The sequence below is a fragment of the Diplotaxodon limnothrissa genome, linkage group LG4 (genome assembly GCF_057381915.1).
Source record: "Diplotaxodon limnothrissa isolate DT_005_m linkage group LG4, D_limnothrissa_male_GT1.1, whole genome shotgun sequence".
In the NCBI taxonomy this organism is placed as follows: Eukaryota; Metazoa; Chordata; class Actinopteri; order Cichliformes; family Cichlidae; genus Diplotaxodon; species Diplotaxodon limnothrissa.
The window spans coordinates 9011403-9031492 of record NC_140599.1 but is presented as its reverse complement, the minus strand read 5'-3'; the positions used below and the strand labels follow the sequence as shown (position 1 = coordinate 9031492).

The 20090-nt window shown below is 41.7% G+C and overlaps 2 protein-coding genes across 2 annotated transcripts; both read left to right on the top strand.

Annotated features, from left to right (window-relative positions):
- Positions 1-408: 408 nt before the first annotated feature.
- Positions 409-10209, top strand: LOC146633239 (phosphoinositide 3-kinase regulatory subunit 5-like). Its single transcript, XM_085351389.1, has 18 exons — positions 409-436; positions 2538-2655; positions 3156-3256; positions 3352-3420; positions 3531-3669; positions 4426-4495; positions 4637-4814; positions 5145-5316; positions 5409-5477; positions 5577-6373; positions 7330-7455; positions 7975-8106; positions 8214-8307; positions 8401-8477; positions 8576-8669; positions 8761-8840; positions 8930-9048; positions 10062-10209. The coding sequence occupies exons 2-18, from the start codon at positions 2547-2549 to the stop codon at positions 10207-10209; spliced, it is 2574 nt and encodes an 857-aa protein (XP_085207515.1). The 5' UTR covers positions 409-436; positions 2538-2546.
- Positions 10210-10916: 707 nt separating this feature from the next.
- Positions 10917-18220, top strand: pik3r6b (phosphoinositide-3-kinase regulatory subunit 6b). Its single transcript, XM_085351395.1, has 19 exons — positions 10917-10932; positions 11090-11185; positions 12552-12664; positions 12818-12886; positions 13015-13150; positions 13230-13299; positions 13392-13575; positions 14328-14475; positions 14555-14647; positions 14759-15098; positions 15184-15280; positions 15361-15465; positions 15543-15653; positions 17175-17277; positions 17369-17442; positions 17521-17608; positions 17721-17773; positions 17894-17994; positions 18076-18220. Exons 1-19 carry the CDS (start codon positions 10917-10919, stop codon positions 18218-18220), a joined length of 2142 nt encoding a protein of 713 aa, XP_085207521.1.
- Positions 18221-20090: the final 1870 nt, after the last annotated feature.

Below are 20090 nucleotides of genomic sequence, written 5' to 3'. Positions count from 1 at the left end.
CATCCAAAGAGGCTTTGGCATGCTGTGGAGTCTGTGTTCAGAAATTTATATGAAATTTGTGTGATTGATTTCTCTATGTAAAGGACTAAGAACCCCAGTTTTTATCGCCTTATCTCTGGGGACTGACACATTTGATCACAACAGTCTAGACGTTTATGGCACAATGTTGTGAACAACTTTAGTCAAATGAGGTCTGTCTTAAAAAAAAGACTCCTCCTACTGCTTCAGCACAATGTCTTGTGTAAACTACTTCAGTATAAAGACTCATCAAGTTCCTGTTTTGCAGCACATGCTCTCTTAGCTGTGCAGTTGGAGGGTCTATTTTTGAAAAGCACCAACACAGGAGGATGTGGTCTCCGTATTGTTTCCCTTCGTTGGCGTTTCTCAGTTGTGGTACATCTGGGATGATCTAGGACACAGATTACAGTGCTCACTGGTAAGATTTATCTCGCTTTGCTGGTTGTCTCTAATTTTATGCGCATTAAAAACATTTAAGCATCAACTTGCATGTGCATCTCTGCTCATATCAGGCTGTCTGTAACTCGTTTTAGAACGAGCATCTATCACCCAGCTTATAAGAGACCTAACGGCAAACTTTAATTCAACCTCTGCAGATTTCCTGTTCCTCTTCTTTTGTTGAAAGCTGATGTTGATGTAACCAGGCTGTCACGCCATAAAAATACATTTGATTGGCTTAAAGTGCAGCAATCCTATTGTGTCAAGTTCCCATCAAATAATGGTATTTTGTTTTTTTTTTTGCATTGTGGCACGTCATGTTTACATGGCAGGCCTGAACAATATAACCTGAAAGCATACAATGGATTAACACCTGCTTCCTCAGTGGACAATTGATGGACTTGCTTGCTGCTAGGGGATATGCCAGGTAGCTGCTGCAAACAAATACTTCCAGCATATCCTTGTTGGTCATGTGCTATGTGCAGATGTAGTTATTTCGTGCCCTGCAGCTTTAGATTTTAAGCTTGAACTACGACTACGAAGCCACAGCGTGACTAAAAGTCATTGTCTGTGTCAGTGACTTGTTTCATGTTCCGCTTTAATTCCTGTTTTTCTGTATCCTCTGTTACGGCCGTTCCCAAGTAGAGGATGTGTGTCTCTGTGTTTGTGTGTGTCTTCATGTACACAAACACATTACACAAAGTTTGAAATCATTACCTATAAGAAATACCGTAGGCAGCTGAAGGTAAGGGATATGTGGCTGAAACATCTCATTAGACTGGTGATGTTGGTGAAAGGTTAGCTGAGTTCATCTGACCATGGAAGCAAGCCCCTTAAAAAAATAAAAGTTCGGCGTCACCACTATGTTGCAATACTGTGAACGCTCTGCATGTCTACCCATGTCTAAAGAGAGTAGTTCCATTTTTCTTTTAAAATTTCAACTGGACTCTTTATCCACATTTCAAGCTACATATTTTTGGTTGTTGCTGAACTCTTTGGATAATTTGCTATTCAAAATAATGCCTACATATTTTACACTGGGCCTGCTGTCTAAAACAAGCTGTTGTTAATCTTCTTCCCCTTCCTTTAAGCTAATTGTCTTCTCATTGACTGCCTCTGGTAAACAAGTTTGGACAGCAGGTGGGTGGGGCTGTTGCGCCTGAGATAACCGTATAAGGGATATCCTATCTCAGTGACATCATATGAAGCTGAGACAAGAAATAAGTGCTGGAAAACACATGTTTGGAGCAGTCTGAAGCCTTGAAACGTTTTGCTCACATTATTTCATTAGGCATGCTTAATATGAGCATCGACAATATATATATAAATGACACAAGATGTTCCCTTTAATTTACACTGTGTGCCTCAGAGAGGCCTTTTCCCGTTTTGATTGGTTGAGATTAGCCCATTTTTCCAGTTACAGCTTCCTTAGAAAAAGTACCAGGGGAAATATTCCTTCTCATCCATGTCATAGGGTGTGATCTGAGTTTAAGTAAATACTGCAGCAAACCATGTCTCAGGGGAATCTGCTCATGCTGCTACCTACTTCACTGTGCGCTTTTTATTGCAGCTAAATGTGTGAACGCCCAAACCACAGGTGCATGTAAGTGAATTCCAGCAATTCTTTTTTCTTGTGCGACCATGTTTACTTCAAAGTCACACATTTGCTTGATTTAGGACTAAAGAGGCTCAAATAGGAAGTTGTCCGTTTGTAAGTCATTTCCAACTTGCTTGTGAGTCACATGAATGTGGTGTCACCAGCTGATTTTAAGAATGAAAAAGTAGAAGTTGTTGAGCTGTTTTCCACCAGCTCATCTCCGGTCCACTCCCCCAGTCTGTGACTCACTGGCATTACTAGGAAGTGCCAGTCTGCTGTGTTTTTTTACCCTGCTGTGGACACTGGTTGGACACTTGCTGTTTGCTTGTGAGAGCAAGTGTTGGTCTGGAAAGGGATAAACAATGATTGTAAAGTGTGGCCAGCACCATCAGTGGGAAGTCTGAGTGACTGAAGAGACCAGAGACCAAAAGAGACCAAAGCATCAAAGGGAGTAATTTAGCTTTTTTCTATTTGTCTGCCTCAGTAGAAGACGATGCAGACGCTGGATCAGAGCTCATGCACCGAGGATCGAATCCAGCATGTCCTCGAGCGCTGCCTCAGTCACCTGGGTGTCGACACTCCTGACACACAGCTCTGGAAAGGTAGGATTCAAAAGCAAAGCTGCTTTTAATGGTAACACCCCAGAAAATGATATCATCAGCCTAACAAACCACTATGAGGGGCGGGGGAAGACATGTTAAGACTACTGGTGGAAAAACTGTAAAACTATTTAAAATAATATTATTTAAAATATTATTTAAAATATTAAATATTTATTATTTCCAAATAATAATAATGTAATAAGACTTATACCCTCAATGAACTGGGAGCTGTAAGAGAAAAATGGGAATTGAAAGTGGTGACACACAGAATGAGCAAGTATCCGGTTATGCAAGATCCTTTTTTAAAATTTCTAACTAAAAACCCTTCATTGAAAAACAGGCAGCAAAAGTGAAAGTGGCGTCATCGTTTTCAAGCATCTTTCTAACTATAAGCCGAGTACCTGAACAGTCTGTTTACTGGTTGCCATCAGACTGAAACCTAAAAGGAGAAATACGCAGCTCAGTTCAGGTTTTTTAAAATTTCTCTCTGCCCTGACTAGCCGGACTGTGCATCAATCGCTGGTCTTTGGAGGAACTTGTGAAGAGAGATCCCCACAACTTCCTCATCCTTCTACAGCAAATACTGAGGAAAACAAAGGAGGTGAAAAGCCGAAACACCAACATCAATTTCTGCGCTGTTTATTGCTATAGGAGGAAAGGCAGTGGTTTCAATTCAAGTTTTTTCTTCCTCTACAGGTGCTGGAGCAGTGTCAGTATGAGCTGGTGGTGCCGCTCTCGCTCTTGTTCTCTTCCACCCTCCTGAGAGTGAGTTATTATTTACTGATCAGGACAGAAATGAGAAGGAATCCTCCCATTATCAGCTGCACAGTAAAAACATTTGTGGAACTTACATTAACACTTACTCACTCTTGCAGGCTCCTTACTTGCCAGCAAACAGTGGCGTGCTGCAGGACGCCAACCTGTTGTTCCATGGTTTCCTGTCCTGGCCCGAGCCCTGCAGTTCTGCTGCTAAACGTCTGCTTAATGTCATCCAGCAGGAGCTCCGAGCACCAGGTTGCAATGAAACTAATATGCACAGCAGTAAAATATGAAAGACATAACAATAGATACCACCAGTAGTTACTACTAGCTAAGTGTTTATACAATAATAGTGAGCGTCATTGGCAGCAAAGCCAGTTTAATAGAAACAAAAGGAAGAAGGTTGTATCCTTTAATCAGAGAAGGAGGAAGCAAACTGAGTTCAAAACAAAGCAGCTAACAGATAGTTTAGAGTTAACTCAAAGCTACTTATCAGTTTAATGTTAATCAGACTTGGTTAATCAGGTAATCAGACTTGACCAAACAATCCCAAATGGTGGTTAATTCTGCTGGTAAATGTGGAAACTTCCACCAGTAGAATTAAGTGCCACCTAATATGAATCCACTTAGTGACTGACTGCTGTTGACACTTGTTATGTATTTAGTAAAATCAGTTTATAGTTTTGTGGTACTACTTTCTGTGTAAAGTAGAGAACACCAAGTGTGGTGTATGTGCGCATTGATGTGCCTTTCCTCAAAATGGTTATTAAAGTAAGCTACTAACAACCAAAAAGGCATTGTTACTTTACCAGTTAAGTTATAAGAGAGAATATAACAACACTGAAGGTCTAATAGAGTTCATTTGGTGTTGACACATGAAAATATAGAAAACACTGGTTTGGTTAATTACCATGTGACCACATGGAGGCAGTGTCTCCCTGACAAAACCACCTCATGCATTCATACTTGTAGATCCATGTATTTGACCTTTCTCCTATTTGTTTGCTGTAGGTATTTCATTTCAAAGACTGGTAAGGACGGAGCAGGGTATTTCCCATGAGATTCACGGCTCTAAAACCATGTAAGTCCACGAAAAATGTAATGATTACAGAATGTGAGTGAAAATATTAAAAAAAAGATCTGTTAAATGAGTTAAACATTGCTGATATTTCTGTGCGCACTAAACATTTGCGTGTGTGTTTGTGGGCGTTAATGTATGCAGCACGGTACTGCTGGTGAGTCCAGATGATGATGTTCCTACAGAGGTGCAGTCTGTCTCCGAGCAGCTGAGTGCCTCCCAGCATTGCAGCAGAGACGTCACCATCACTCTGATCCTGCACAGCTTTCAGGCAGCTCTGGGCACCAAACATGACCTACAGGAGCTCCACAAAGCCCTGCAGGTGACTCCTCACTGACTGTTTTGGTAACACTTTCTAATGTGACTATACTTTTCAATTGCATATTACTTAAAATCACTTACTTAAATTTGCCTACGGTATAATTATTTCTTTGCTCCCTGTGAAAATCTGACTTGCCTCCCCCTTATTCTAGCATACCGCACCTTTATTTGTAGGTAAATATTATTATATATTATATGTAATTTTACTGTATTACAGGAGAACTACATCCCTAGTTGCAAGCTGTAAATATCTAAAGGTTTTTCACAATTTTTTCCCCTTAAAGTTTTTTCTTTCTTTGTTTTTTTTCTTAATGTTTAATGTTTCTTTCAGAGTAAGCAGCCTGAGGAGCTGGACCAGATTCTGCAGTCACTGACAGAAAGCATGGAGATGGCAGCCTCTGCAGCAGATCTTGGATCAGCAAGAGAGGGAATACTCCAAAGAATGGAGAGGCTCAAAGAAAGCCTTGCTATACCTGCTCGTGCCGATGAAGGCACAGACATGGGTAGGTCAGGGAATAACATGAAATAACATGAAAGCACTATATATGAAAATGGCGCTGTTCACTTTAATCTCAGTATTTCCTCTTCTCATCAGGAGCTGTTGACATTTTCACGCTGCCCTTCCCCAAATGCCACAAATGCCACTGGGAAAATGATAACTTTGGTAACAAGCTCAGTTTAAACAGATTTATGACTAAAGCTTCCTTTAACTGAGCTACAGAATAATCTGCTAACGCTAATCCTGCTCTTTGCATCACTGCAGATGTTCTGAAACACATTCTTGGAGCTCAGAATGACATGGATTCATCAGACTGTTTCCTTAAAACCGGACTTGACGATGATGACAATAACGACACCAGCTTTGATGAGGAAGACGAACCGGAAGGAAACAAAGATCATCCTGAGTTTCAAAGTCATCGCATCTCCACCGCGTCCTCGTCCTCCAGGGACTCCGGCTATTCTCTGTCTTCCAGCTGGTCTGTGCCGTCTGGCTCATCGGGTGTGGAATCGGGCGAGGAGACAACACAGGAGGACATAGAGGAAAGACCAGACAGACAGCCCAAACCTAGAAAGAAACCAAAGAAGAAGTCTAGATCCCTCCTAGGCTTCTCTTTGCTTTTCAAGCCCTCTCGCAGTCCTAGGGTTTGCCGCCGTGTCCAGAGCATGGCCTACCACAAAGACTTTGAAAGAACTCAGTCACACCTCAAACCCTCCAAAGTTCATCCCCTTCATGAGTCCCCTGCTCCCTTGGATCCTCTTTCCCCTCAAAAGCATTTGTGCGTCCGCAGGAGACCGATCCTGAGTTGCAACGAGGAGGATCTGGTAGAAGCACCTACCCTCGTCAAGGTGGTGGTGTTTGGAGGTGACAGAGAGGCTGGAAGGCTGGCCAGAGCCTACAGCGACCTGCATCAGAAAGAGAGCAAATGTCCCCAGCTCACCAAGGTGTGCAAGCTGCAGTTTTACTTTGTTCCCACCAAAAGACAAAGTGGAAGTCCGGGAGGAGGGCACACACCAACTGAGGAGCGGATAGTAGGTTTAACCAAAACCACTACCTCTGTGGTGAGAACATCTGCCACCTCTGCATCTCAGTTTATCCCGTCTTTTATCTCCATATGTTCATAGATAGGATGGGACCACTTTTAAAGAATAATCCTTAAAACAACTTTTAATTTCATTGATCAGCTATGAATGAGTACTTTATGTGCCTGGCTCCAAAAAAAACGTCTTTTCATTGTTCATAATAAATTCGCTTTCTCTCCAGGACTTAGACGTCAAATATATAGACTGTACATTAAAGATGGATGTAGCCAGCAAATTTATTTTAGTTTTGTTTCGATACCTTTATCTGAGCGTTTTGCCTGCTTGCTGTTTGTTCAACTTTACAAAACCAACTTGATAAGAACTTTCATAGCAACACTTCAAATCATCATACAATCAGCTTCTCTCTAAATAGATTCATGTCAAAATTGATACTGCGTTGCGTTAAATAAAACTTCAACAAATGATATTTTGACATCATTAATGAAGGGAGGCGAGAAGTCACTTTCTCATAGATTTCTTAAAAGTCTGGAAGAGAGGAGTCGCCCCCTGCTGGTAATTAGAACAATTTCATCAGACTGTTCCTTTATGAGTGGTTGACACTATTTCTGAACATTACCCAAAGCACTGGCTGCTGAGTTCGCATTAATCTGATTTTGTAGACATTTTTTTAACAACCTGCCATTTCTGAAGTTTTCTCGTTATAAACTTAAAACTGATATATACACTCAATGGCCAGTTTATTAGGTGCACCTTGCTAGTACTGGGTTTACAGCTACTACTTTTAGAGATTTTTGGTCCATATTGACTTGATAGCATCAAACAGTTGCTGCAGATTTGTCGGCTGCACAACACACCGGGTAGCATTAAGCACTGAGTACTGTAAAATAACAGCCATGTTTTTATGGCTGTGCAAACAGTTTGGATAATAAAATGTCATTAATATAATTGAACAGACAACCTTACTTTTCATACAGGACTCAAATGGCCTTGCAGTGGACGACTGGACGACAGATATAGCTCACATGCTGGGTATAATGGATCCCTGGTATGAGCGAAATGTCCTCAGTCTGCTCAGCTTGTCCTCTGACGTGCTTTCTCAGGTATATTTTACTCAGTCACCATCACCTCTCAGTGTTTCATACGCCACACAGTAGAAGTCTATAAAAGTCGCTGATGTTTTTCCAATCACTATCCTTAAGTGATGAAGTTGAATTACAGGGAATAAAGAATCCAGTGTCCTTGTTTTAATTTTTCTTACAGCAAACTAGCACTAAAAGTAAGCTAGGCCTCATTTTGGACACATCCTTTGAGGTCTTGTGAGGCACTTGCTATATGAAAGGAGCAATGAAATGGCTGGAGATCATAGTGATGATCATAGTAAATCTCTCAGTTTTTCCATGTGTGGAGGACTTTTTGGAGATCTGAAAACACCTCATGAGCTGAATCAGTTTTGTGGGGACTTTTCAGTGTTTCAGAAGTTCATCCTAAAAATAGCGACCTTTTCAGTTCTCCTTATACCAGGGGCGAGTTGGGCAAAACTATTTTAATGAGCATACTTAATTTATGCACATGCTGCCAACATAACAACATAGTTTGTTTTGTTTTTTTAAATGACTCAGGCGGCCTCTAAGGATGACAGCGTATCGCACAGCAACAGCGGTACGGAGCAGCTGCCCCTGCTGGCTGATTTGGTGCTTTATTACTGCAGACATGCAGACCAGCCTGTTCTGGTGCAGCTTTACCAGGTTGAGGTCAGAGCAGATTCATGCGCACACACACACACACACACACGCAGACAGACACATACACAGGCATGCACAGGACACAATAACCATGAATACTTCCTTCCTCTGCACAGCTCACCCTGGTTGGAGGAGAGAGGAGAAGGGAAGTATTTATTCAGTCTCTGGAGCTTGGACACACGGCTGGAACCAGAGCTGTGAAGGCCATGGGTGAGTCACACTCTGAAATCAGTCTGTGATGTCTGTAATCAGACAGCAGCGACACCATTCAGGCAAACACACACTTTTGTGTTCTTTCTGAAGGTGCTGCCAGCAAAAGGTTTGGCATTGATGAGGAACGAGAGGCTGTCCCTCTAACACTAAGCCTTGCATACAACAAGGTATTGTTCCCACACACTCGTTTCCTGCAACACAAGCAATAAGATGATGTTTAAATTCACAGCCTGGCGTATTTCCTTAATCTGTGACTCGGCAACAGGTGGCAATCAGTGGGAGGAGCCAGTGGATCAATAAAGAAATCATGTGCACATCGATTAATCTTCACAAACAGTGGAGGACACCTCAGCAGCTCGGTGCGTGTGATTCCCACTTCTTCTTTTGTTTTTTTCTTTGTCTTGCCTATGCTTTGTTGTAAGTTAAGCTATTCAAATATTGCCTGTGCAGATTCAGCAGAGAGCCTGCAGCTCACAATGACTGAAGTCCTGAAGAGGCAGTGCTCCAAGTCCAAAAAGGGCTACAAACAGGTGAGGGTGATATTAAATGTGATGACGTGCTCACTCTCCCTTTGAAACAACCCCCCTTCCCTTCCTCACACTTCTTCTCCCTCCGGCAGCACATCTCAGTCTCAGAAGTGAAGGTGGACAAGATGCAGGTGAATGGGAGAGATCCCGGGACGACGTTTGCTGTGTGTTTGGATCAGGATGAAAAGAAGTTTATTCAAAGTGTCACCAGGTATAAAACGAAGCATCACCTCTGACTTTGGTGGCAGAAAGAATTCCTCCTGCATTTTAAAGCCTTGGAAAATAAATATACTCTGATGCGTGACTTACATGAAAGGATCAAAGCAACGTGTTAAAATTACACTGTTACAAGCAAAAGATGTGGACAGATGTTGAGCTGCTGATCTTTCATATTTATAACTTGAAAAACATATCAGCTCAGTCTTTCATTTGCCCTCTTTCTTGGGACCCCTACACAAAGAAAACACTCTCACCAAACTTCAAAATACTTTAACTTCTAATAATGTCTTGGAGCATAAATTGATAACAAAAAATAAATTTAGTAATTTTATCCAGACTTCCACAAAAACCTTAGATAAAAAGCCCAAAGCTGGTGGATTTATTACAGTTTCTTTATGACCTTTCTTTTCTGTTAACAAAATACGAAAAATTCCCAAGACCCACTTTAAGCAACAGGACCAATTGGCTCATTTTAAAAGCATTTTCCAGACCTGCTTCTTCTTCTTCAGAAAGAAGGACACCAGATGAGCTGCTGCACTTTTGTATTTGTGCATTACTGTAGCATTAACAACAAAACCTTTAAGGTTTCAGCCCCAATTATGAAGCACAATAAATCAGCAGCACTTAATATACTTGATTTAAATATCAACTGAACAAAGCTGAACCAAAGTGTGCTGTATATGTTATCTTTTGTTGTTGTCAGTGCCTATATACTATTTATACGCTGTCCTTATGTATATGCTGTATATATAGTAATTAGTTCACTGTCCCTGATTTATTCCATAATTTATTCCAACGTCTTTGCACTCAGCACCATTGCACAGCTACATACAGATATGCCACACATGCTGTTATTTTCTGTTTTATGTAATCTGTTAAATGCATTGAGAGAAAATGATGGGGATGGGGGGCAAATTTCTTTCTTGTGCCTCCTTTTTCTCCGAATGTGAATCACAACCTCAGCGTCTCCGAGTCTAATGCAGTGTTGCTCTGTCTCGCCCGCAGGTGTGAGGTGTCTCTGTGCTGTAAGCCGGGAAGCGGTTTGGACTGGAGGACCTACCAACCGCTGCTGGGCCAAGTTCAGCCTCTGCACCCATCCTACTGCTCTATGCTCTGCCTCCCCATCACCTCTTTCTCGTCCTCGTATCCATGACCAGCTCGGTGCCGCACTGAAGAAGAAGAAAGCTGTGGGATTCTTTCTAATGCTGGGATGTTTGAGGACAGGGACACTGTACAGCTGGTGAAAAATAAACAGACTGACAAAGAGTGACATTTTTTCATGCGTGCGCCACAATTGAGATTAAGGTGTGCCGCCTTGTTGTTAAGGAAGTGTACGCATCTTTTTCTTCTGACACACTGGCACGCTCACTGCATACTGAGGAATGTGGGTGTACTTGTCGGTGTGTTGGGGGATTTTACAGGTTCTTGTCTTACCGGCACTGTTTGTGTAGGGGTGGGTTAAAATCTGCTGTGGGTGATTTGAAAACTGATTACTTGAGTACTAATGTGTACATTTTCAAGTCAATAATGTTGTGTAATAAACTAAGTTATTTATTCTCATGTGTTGTTGGTTTTTTAAACCTTCATGAGCATTTGCATTTCACTTTGTTTTTGTAGCTCATCCAACTGAAATAAAGACTACACTCATCTGTTTGGATAGTGACGTTTTGTTTCAGAATTTTATTTCCTCCAATAAGTTAATCACACCCTGCCGAGCATGCTTAAAATAGCAATGTGATGATCATCATGGCATTATGTCAGTAACAGGAAGCAGCAGGGAATATTCAGGAGGGAACTGTGTTCATACTTACTTGAAAACGCTCGCTCGGACAGAAGCAAAAACTCTGAAGAGTGGAAAGGATGGTCGATCCCACAGGTGAGAGTTTTCATTTCTTCATGGGCATTCTCGTTTCACCAGTAAAAGCTGCAGCTTCGGAGTCTAGAGAATGCAAACAAAATGTGTGTGTGTGTGTGTGTGTGTGTGTGTGTGTGTGTGTGTGTGTGTGTGTGTGTGTGTGTGTGTGTTTTAACAGCTAAAGAGGACCTCTCCTCCACTTGGGACTCCAACTTGTGTGATGATGTCCAGGCTCTTTTCAAAGAGATGAAGAGCGAGAGTTGTTCCCGCAAAGGTATCCACTACTGAAAGTATATAAGCGCGCTGAAATCAAAGTCTGAAGTCAAAGAGCAACATAATGGATTATTAAAAACTCGTCATCATTGCTGAGAAACGTGTTTGTCTAGTAAAACAGACGCTTCCGTTAGCAGATAGTTTGCATCAACACAGGCGATCATTTTAACAGTATTGTTTAATTACTAATTATAAGAAATAGATTCTAAAACTGTGATATATTTCCTTATCACTTCCTGTTTTCCTTCCCTTTGTTTACAATCTATTACACATACAGTCACTGGACACTTTATTAGGCACATGCTCCTAATACTGGGATAGACTCCTTTTCCCTGCAGAACTGCATTAATTCAACAAGCTGCTGGAAACATTCATCAGAGGTTTTAGGTGTATGTTGACGTGACAACATCACTAAGCTGCTGCAGATTTGTTGGCTGCACATCCATGATGTGACTCTCCCAGAGATGCTCTGTTTGACTGAGATCTGGTGAGAAGGCCTGAGCCTCTGATACAAAGCAGAATAGATCCATGCTTTTATGCTGTTTCATGTAAATTTTGACCCTACCACCCAAATGTTGCAGCAAAAATTAAGATTAATCAGACCAGGCAACATTTTTTCAATCTTCTGTTGTCCTGTGCAAACTGTACTGTAGCCTCAGTTTCCTGATTTTTGGTGGCAGGAGTGTCAGTCTGTTGGTGGGGCCCTGTCTGCCTACAAGGTTTAATATGTTCATATTTGCATTCAGAGATCCTCTTCACCTTGGCTGTAACTAGTGGTTATTTGAGTTATCATTGGCTTTATCAACTTGAAGCAATGTGCCCCTTCATCTCTCAATTCTGGACTCAACAAGACATTTTCACCCAGAGAACCGTCGCTAGCTGGATATTTTCTCGTCTTCTGATCATTCTCTGGAAACTCTTGAGATGGTTTCCATGATCAGCAGTTTCTGAAATACTCAGATCATGGTACCTGACTGGCACCAACAACCATTCTGATGCTCGATTTGAACTTCAGCAGGTCATCTTGACCTTGTCCACATAATTAAATCCTTTGAGCTGCTGCCACGTGATTGGTGGATTAGATATTTCTATTAATGAGCAGATGAACACGTGTACCTAACAAAGTGGCCGGTGAGTGTAAAGTATTTACACATGACTATGTGACTCCTAAAGCTGTGATTTATAGTTTTGAGTGAGGGATACCTAATAAGGGGCTGCAGAGCTTAGTTATTTTAAGCTAATTAGCTAATAGTAGTGGTATCAACCTTCCACCCTCTTCACACACAGTGGGATAATTTAGCTGCTAAAATAGATAGTCACACTTATCTGAGACAATGCAAGCAAACTACTGTCTGCCTGATTTGCAGGAATGCTGGTATGGAACCTCCAAAGGAAGGTGGAAGTCAATCCTTCCTGCAGCCTTTCAATAATCTCAATTCTGGTCCAAAAGCTGGAGAAGACGTTAACAACAGTTTCCAAGGTTTGTCTTTCATCAAGTCTAGTCAAAATCAAGTTGTGCAGTTGTGCAAAAGCTGTGCATTTAAAGACTTTCTTTTCTTTACTTCTGCTTAAAAAGTACAAAATGAATTCAGATACTGAATTCTTGTTTGTCTGGGTTTTTTGGCTGGTGTAGCTCCATGAGAAAAAAACCTACATGTCTGTCAACCCAGTGCTGCACACGCTCTACTATGTAGTCATTCAGGTAAGACGCACTTGGCAACACACAGCTGAAAATACGATATTGTTCATGAAAACACTGCAGCAACAGCAACAAGCTGTAAATAATGTACAAATACAGGCTGAAAGGCTTTTCTGTATTTCAATGTCCAGTCAGGTGTCACAATTCCTAAAGGTCTTTATCACAAAGCGTACGAGTGTTTGGGGAAACTGCTGATACTGCCATCGCCATACTCCGCTGTGGCTCTGCACACTCTGAGGAGCATCAAGATGGAAATGACTGCACCAGGTATCACATATCCTTACACGCGTGACCTCGATACTAAAATCCGCCCTCACTCTTACCAGACAAACCCTTTCCTCAACAGGATCTCTGTACCTGAAGAGAGTCATCGCAGAGCAAAATATCAAGAGTGAGCATTTTGCTGCCAGGGAAAAGTAAGCAGGCCATATTGAAAGACCTCCAGACCTGTATCAGAATGATTCAACTGTATATCGCAACATTATTGTCTCCTGCTTGTGTCCTGCAGAGTGTTTGTGCTGGCAGACCCAGCTGTGTTTTCTGTTTCACTGGAAGCTACGGTTAAAGCATACTTGGAAGTGTCACGCCGGCTCACAAACACACGGACTATGGAGAAAAGTGTGCTTTTCCGTGTGCTGGAGACAGGGTTAGGGACGACCTGCCAAAGCTCCAGACTAGCTCAAGCTCTTGAGGTAAATACATCCATGAGGGTGCTTTGGACAAAGAAACAGTAGTGATCCCCAGAGGATGAATCCCATTCATTTTCATGATCCCAGATTTATTATTTACTATGTATATAAATATAAACATAAGCTACATGAACTAATCACCCATTAGTTCAAATGGTGTATATGTATAAATCAGGTTTCATTTTCCAGGTTTCAAAAACAGAACTTTAGTTCACGCCACCTTGATTTCTATAAATATAAAAAATAACATGTACTGCTCAGAAAAATCAAATCAAATCAAGGAAAACTTAACAAAATTAACTTTTTTTGCTGTGAGTTTGAGTCCAGCACTGAAAGGATTTGTTTTCCACTGCACGGTGACACGGTGGTTAGCACTGTTACCGCACAGCAAGAAGGTCCTGAGTTCAAATCCAGTTTGTGTTTACGTGGGTTCTCTCGGGGTACTCCAGCTTCCTCCCACCATCCAAAGACATGCACTTAGTGGGGATAGGTTAATTGATTAATCTAAATTGCCCATGGGAGTGAATGTGAGTGGGAAAGGCTGTCTGTCTCTGTGCATTAGCCCTGCGACAGACTGGCGACCTGTCCAGGGTGTCCCTGCCTCTCGCCCTATGACAGCTGGAATAGGCTCCTGTGACCCTGCGACCCTGAAACGGAGAAGTGGAATGGATGGATGTTCCTGTGTCATTTTGTTCCCTTATTCACATCAAGCTATTCATCAAGATCTGATGTGTTCCCCTAATTTTTTCTTCCAGGTTTTAGAGGACCATGATGTGAGGCAATATTTCCAGGATGTGGTTGAAACTGTGAAGCAGAGTTTACAGCATGGTCCCGGCAGTCGTGCAGATTATCTGAAGGGGCTGAAGCAGATATACAAACACATCTTGGCTGCCTCTGAAAAAGGTCTGAGTGTAGTGTGTTATAACACAAGTTATTCTAAGTGGAGATAATAATAATAATATTTCTTATCAACTTCTCTCAGATGTATTGCATGATGAACAAGGTCCTGTGTACAGCACTACAGTGCCCTTGCCAGAGATGAACTTCCTCATGTGGACAGATGAAGAGATACTATGTGAGCCCATCAAACAAACAAGAACTGATGCTTCATATCTATAATCTTACCACACATACAAGAAGGCTGCAGTTTTACTTGAAACTGACGTTAAATTTGTCTTTCCTTAAGGGAATCTGTTGACAGACTTTGCCCTACCTTCTGGCTCCAACTCCATTAAGGATGACAAAGAAAGGATCTCAAGAGACAGCGGGATAGTGAAGGACTTAAAGGACTCAGACGAAGCAGAGCAGCTGCCTTACACGGCTCAAAAGACACTGCGGGAACGGAGAAATGCCTTGAAGAAGCCAAAGTCTGCAGAAAAACTGAGTCTGATGGAGGAGAAGATGAAGGAAGATGTTACTGGAAACTCGCTTCTACTCAAAGAGGAGCGAAGTCACACGGCTCGAGTTGTGGTACTGGGGGATGACAGCACCCTGGGAAAGCTCACCAAGGCTTATTACATCATACGGTGAGGATCCCAAATACTGGAGTGTGTGTATGTGTGTGTGTGCATGCCCACTTTTAAATAAACTTTTCTAAAAATGTCCATACAGCAAGAAAGAGGCCAAACGTAACATGCTGACCAAGAAACTAGACCTGCAGCTGTACTACATCCCAGTCTCTGATGCAGAGGCTTCACCGAGTTCACCTGTGAGTTACACTGACACATTCAAAGCAGCTCTGACAGGTGTGAGTGTAGAGGACTACGTAACTCTTAATACTCCTCACAGGATGAGAGCAGGTTGTCTTTGGCGTCCTGTTTGGAGAGAGTGGATCCGTGGTACAGTGTCAACGTTAGCAGTCTGGGAGCTGCCATCCCGACGCTACCTGAGCTGGTAACCAACTGTAGCGATTACATCTTATTAATAATAACTATATGCAGTCCATCTAATCCTGTCCGCCCTTTGCACAGCCTTCTGTTTCCAGGAAACCGACAGAGCTGAGCCTTTACTTGTTGGACACCCTGTGTTACTACCTTCGCTGTGGGACACAGCCAGTTAACCTCCCGGTCTATTCAGTTAAGGTACAGCAGAGCTATCGTGTGTAGATATTGTGTTTTACATGCATTTAAATGTGGAAGGCAAAGAGCAAGGCTGGCTTTTCATGTGTCAAACATCGTAGCAGAATTCAGCTAAAAAGAAAATAATAATAAATAATGTCTATTTTTCTTACTTAAAGCTGGACTTGTGTCAAATCGTGTAACTGCGTGTTGAATTTGAGTTTTAGAGTTTGGACAATGAAATGTTTTCCTGCTGATATGGGGACTTAGACATTTAGTATTAGACCTCCTGTGTCATATCTTTGTTTCATAATTTCTCACATTAGTTTTATTTGTGTGTGGATCTTTGTATCATTTTCAGTGAGTTTCAGTTCTTTTTCTCTGTTTCTAATGTAGTAATATCAAAGTTCACAGCCAAAACTGACTTGGCTTGTTCATTATTCCAATAATAGATGAGGGAACAGCCAAATTTTCAAATTGTATTCTTAAGCTCCTGAACCACATAGTTCAACTCACAGAAAGGTGAACCAGTCCCTGTGTTTGCATCTGAGGGTTTTCCCCTCTCAGGGATTCACTTATGCAACAATTTCTTGTTGTTGTTGTTGTTTTTATGACTGTAACAAATTTCATGTTGATCTAATTTAAATGCTGTGTTATTTTTGGAAACTGTTTTTTTTTTTCAAGTTTTAGCATAAAATATTTTTCCTACAGTGTGTGGATAACAAATCTGAGCTAAGATGAGAGAAAATGTTTCACTTTATCCACTAGGTGGACCAAATCAGAGTACAAGAAATGTTGATCTCAGTTCATAATAACTTCACAAGCTTTTTGGTGACATGCACTGGCCAGTTTATTAGGTACAGTTTGCTGAATTCATTATTTATGAAAAAGATTCAACAAGATGCTGGAAACCTTCCTCAGAGATTTTGGTGTGTTGATCCACGATAATGTTCAGTTTTGGTGAACCCATTCTAATTCTAAAAGTATTGTGACTCTGATTGTAGATTTAGTTTCCTGTTCTTAGCTGACAAGAGCAGCGAACGGCGTGGTCTTCTGCTGCTGCAGCCCATCTGCTTCAATGTGTTGTGTGTTCAGAGATGCTTTTCTGCATGCTTCGTTTGTAAAGAGTGGCTATTTGAGTAATAATTTCATTCCCATTGGCTCAAAACAGTCTGGCCAGCAGACCAGCAGTTTCTAAAATACTCAGATCATGGTGCTCAGTTTGAACTTCAGCACGTCGTCTTGACCTACATGCCTTTATAAACATATGTGACTTGATCCTTACTGCATGCCTGAATGCACTGAGTTGCTGATTGTTTGACTCCATATTTGCATCAATAGCAGATGAACATGCGTGCCTAATAAAGTGGCAGATGGGCGTCCAAATGTCTTTCCAGCTCATTCACTGTTTCCAAACAAATTCAAATGTTACAGCTTTAACTAAACTGAGTTTAGCAGTTACTTCTTCAGTGTAGAGTCTGGTAGGTGCTGTCATTCGTTTGTTCACGCTGGTTTTTGATTTGATTAAATATGCCGTGTGTTTAGATGACCCTCTCCAACTCTGATCTGGCCTCAGTGGAGGAGCTGTTTGTGTCCCACCTGGAGGCCGACATCCCAGATTTCAGACACCTTAAAGACTGGCAGCAGAGTATGTGTGCGAATCTTTCTGTGCATGTGTGTGTGGATATTGATGTAACCACGGTAACAGATGGCGACATAAACTGGCTCGTCTTTGACAGGGGAACCTTCTGTACGACAAAAGAAGTCATCGGTGGAACTCTTTGGCGTGGTTCTGTCGGTCAACTACACAAAGGTGCACCCCTTATCCTTTTACACTCATTAACACTGTCACACTTGCACACAGACTCACACTCACTGATGTTCTCAACAGGCCACTTTAAGCAAACGAGACGTTAAAGGAGAAGCATCTATGACCTGGCGTGTGGTGATTACCTCAGAGCCGGCAGCTTCAGCGTCAGGTTTGTTGTTGGTTTTCTTTTTTTGTTTGGTTTTTTTTTATCAATTGCTTTATTTCAGTGCAATAAGAATTATGTGGAGAAAAAACTGAGTCATCCTTTTCATTTTGTTTAGGGGAGAGTTACCTGGCTGCAAGGTTTGACTCTCTGAACCCCGCATACAACACAGTAAGACGTTATTCTCTTCTGCCTTGGATTATTGGCTAGTTATATCTCATTATGCATGATGCAGTGGAAGTGCTTTATCCATATCTGAAGGCAACCGTTAACTGAATCTGTTAATGATAGAAAATCGAAACTCGAAACATCAGCATCAGGACAATGGAGCAACGAACACTCTGCGTGTGTCTGGACAAAGACCCTCGCAGGATATACACCAATGTCCAAAAGTAATTTTATGCTTCTTCTGTTTTTACTTGTCCACTCTCGCCCTTTAAGAAAAACTAACATGCTGCATTGTTCTTTTACAGAATAGAAATCTCTCCATGCTTGGACCCGGGTTGCACCATTCGGTGTAGGTACAGCATCGGCAGCGAGCAAGAGCTGCCACTCAGCAAGTATCTGGACAAAGTCATGTCACTGCCAATCAACAGCTTCTCTGGTGTCAGCATGTGAGGGACACAGGCTGACTGCTTCACAGTCATCTTAATGTTACATTAGCAAAGCATATCCGTCCACCCATCAGTTCATTTTCTTCACCTCGCATACAGTTCAGGGTCGTGGTGGGCTAGAGCTAGAGGCAGAAGCAGGTCACCTCTACATTGCAGAGTAGAATCATCTACACTGTCTTGTGTTTAGTAACATTAATGTTAATCCCTTTGGATCCTCTTAATTTAGTAACACACGATTATTTGGATTCCATTATCTCTCTCGCTAACTGAATTCTAAATGCTTACAAATCCTGTGATAAGAGTTAACGGATCCTCTACAGGAGAAAAAGTAGTTAGGTTCTACTAACTAAGAATGCAGAGCAAGTCTGCATGTCGAAGTATCCCAATGCATCGATCTACCCCTGAATGTGTGAATGTTAGAGGTGTGTATGCAACAGGAAAAAAGTGCTTGTATGAACAGGCATGATTGGTTGAATGAGGCTTGCAGTAAAATGTGCTTTGAGTGTTTGTATTAAAGCTCTACATAAGTACCTGTTCAGTTAATTTGCTTCAAAGACAAAGTACTACAAGTATCCAAGTGCTTGTTACCTGTGGCCATTTTTCAATAATAAACTTTATATTTTATAAGCTGGTCGTGGATTTTTTATGTCATAAATCAACTTAATCAGTGCAATGAAATACTACAATAATGCCATGTGGCATCCAGCAGACGAGGTTAAAGTCCCACATGCTGGGGAGGTAAAAAGAAAGAAGAAGAAAGAAACATATATGTGATTTGAACCTCTTGATGTATGTGAATTTTTAGGGTTGAATCAAGTTGAATCACCCCATGTGACACCTGTTAGAGAGCAGAGGTGTAAAAAAACAGCATGTGCTGGAGTTTGGTATTTTCTGCTTTGTGTCAAACTGCTGTACGATGCTTTCTGCGACTTGAGCCATGATCCAGGCAAACAAACACACAAGTTTCATTGCTCAAAAGAAAAGAAGTCCGGAGATTCAAATCCCCCCAAAAAGGGGGTGATTTTAAAGTCAGCACTAATCACACTAACTGAAGTGGTTCTTACTGAAGATTTTTATCTTTGCACTGAGGAGACAAATATAAAATTCAAACCAGATGACCTGCTTTAATAACGTGTAATTGGACATCAAAACAGAGGAGTTGGAGCTCTCTGATCACTCTCTGATGAACTGCGCCTATCGCCTAATCGAGCTGCGACGATGCTCTCTGTAGTGCACACGGGCATCCACACCAACAGGAGGAGCTATAGTCGTGGGAATCTGCGCCCACAGGTGTGAACTCGCACTGCTGCTGCTGCTGAGCGCGTACCCGACTGCTACAGGTGTCCAGAGCTCAGAGCAACAAAGGTTCAAACCCGGGAGTGCGCTGTCGGAGTCGCGGGTGGGAAATGATCGACAGAAGAGGATAAGGAACTTGGGCAGAATTTAAAAGGTAAATGTTAAAACTTTGTTTTTCTTCCTTTATAAAGTTGGCGTGACGTGGACTAGTCCTCCACATCTTGCAGGCACAGGTGCGTCCAGCCTGACGGGTGGTTTCCTGACAGTCTGTCATTTCCTCGTTTTTTTCGTGTCAGCTTATTTCCTCAAACACAATGAAGTCGCTGTAGGGTGATCATTTGAGTCTGTCTGCTTCGCATGTGAGTGTGGATAAGTTACTATAAAAACAGATACTTTATTATTGTTGGAGCTACAGCGAAATAAACGAGGGCCAGCCCTCAACTCATTTATTAAGGGCCTCTATCGCATTAGGAACAGCAGAGGAATCATTTTATTACCCGAGAACAGAAATAAATCGCCTGGAGTCTTCAATTTATTTATTTAAACAACTCTATATGGCCAACATAATGGCAAAACAT

Bases quoted from the DNA above. Each gene is read 5' to 3' on its own strand.
- LOC146633239 (XM_085351389.1), top strand. From the start codon at position 2,547: ATGCAGACGCTGGATCAGAGCTCATGCACCGAGGATCGAATCCAGCAT. The intron at 7,456-7,974 runs GTATATTTTACT...TAAATGACTCAG, and splicing joins CCTCTGACGTGCTTTCTCAG to GCGGCCTCTAAGGATGACAG. The intron at 8,841-8,929 runs GTGAGGGTGATA...TCCCTCCGGCAG, and splicing joins CCAAAAAGGGCTACAAACAG to CACATCTCAGTCTCAGAAGT.
- pik3r6b (XM_085351395.1), top strand. The intron at 12,665-12,817 runs GTTTGTCTTTCA...TGGCTGGTGTAG, and splicing joins CGTTAACAACAGTTTCCAAG to CTCCATGAGAAAAAAACCTA. The intron at 17,443-17,520 runs GTGCACCCCTTA...TGTTCTCAACAG, and splicing joins TGTCGGTCAACTACACAAAG to GCCACTTTAAGCAAACGAGA.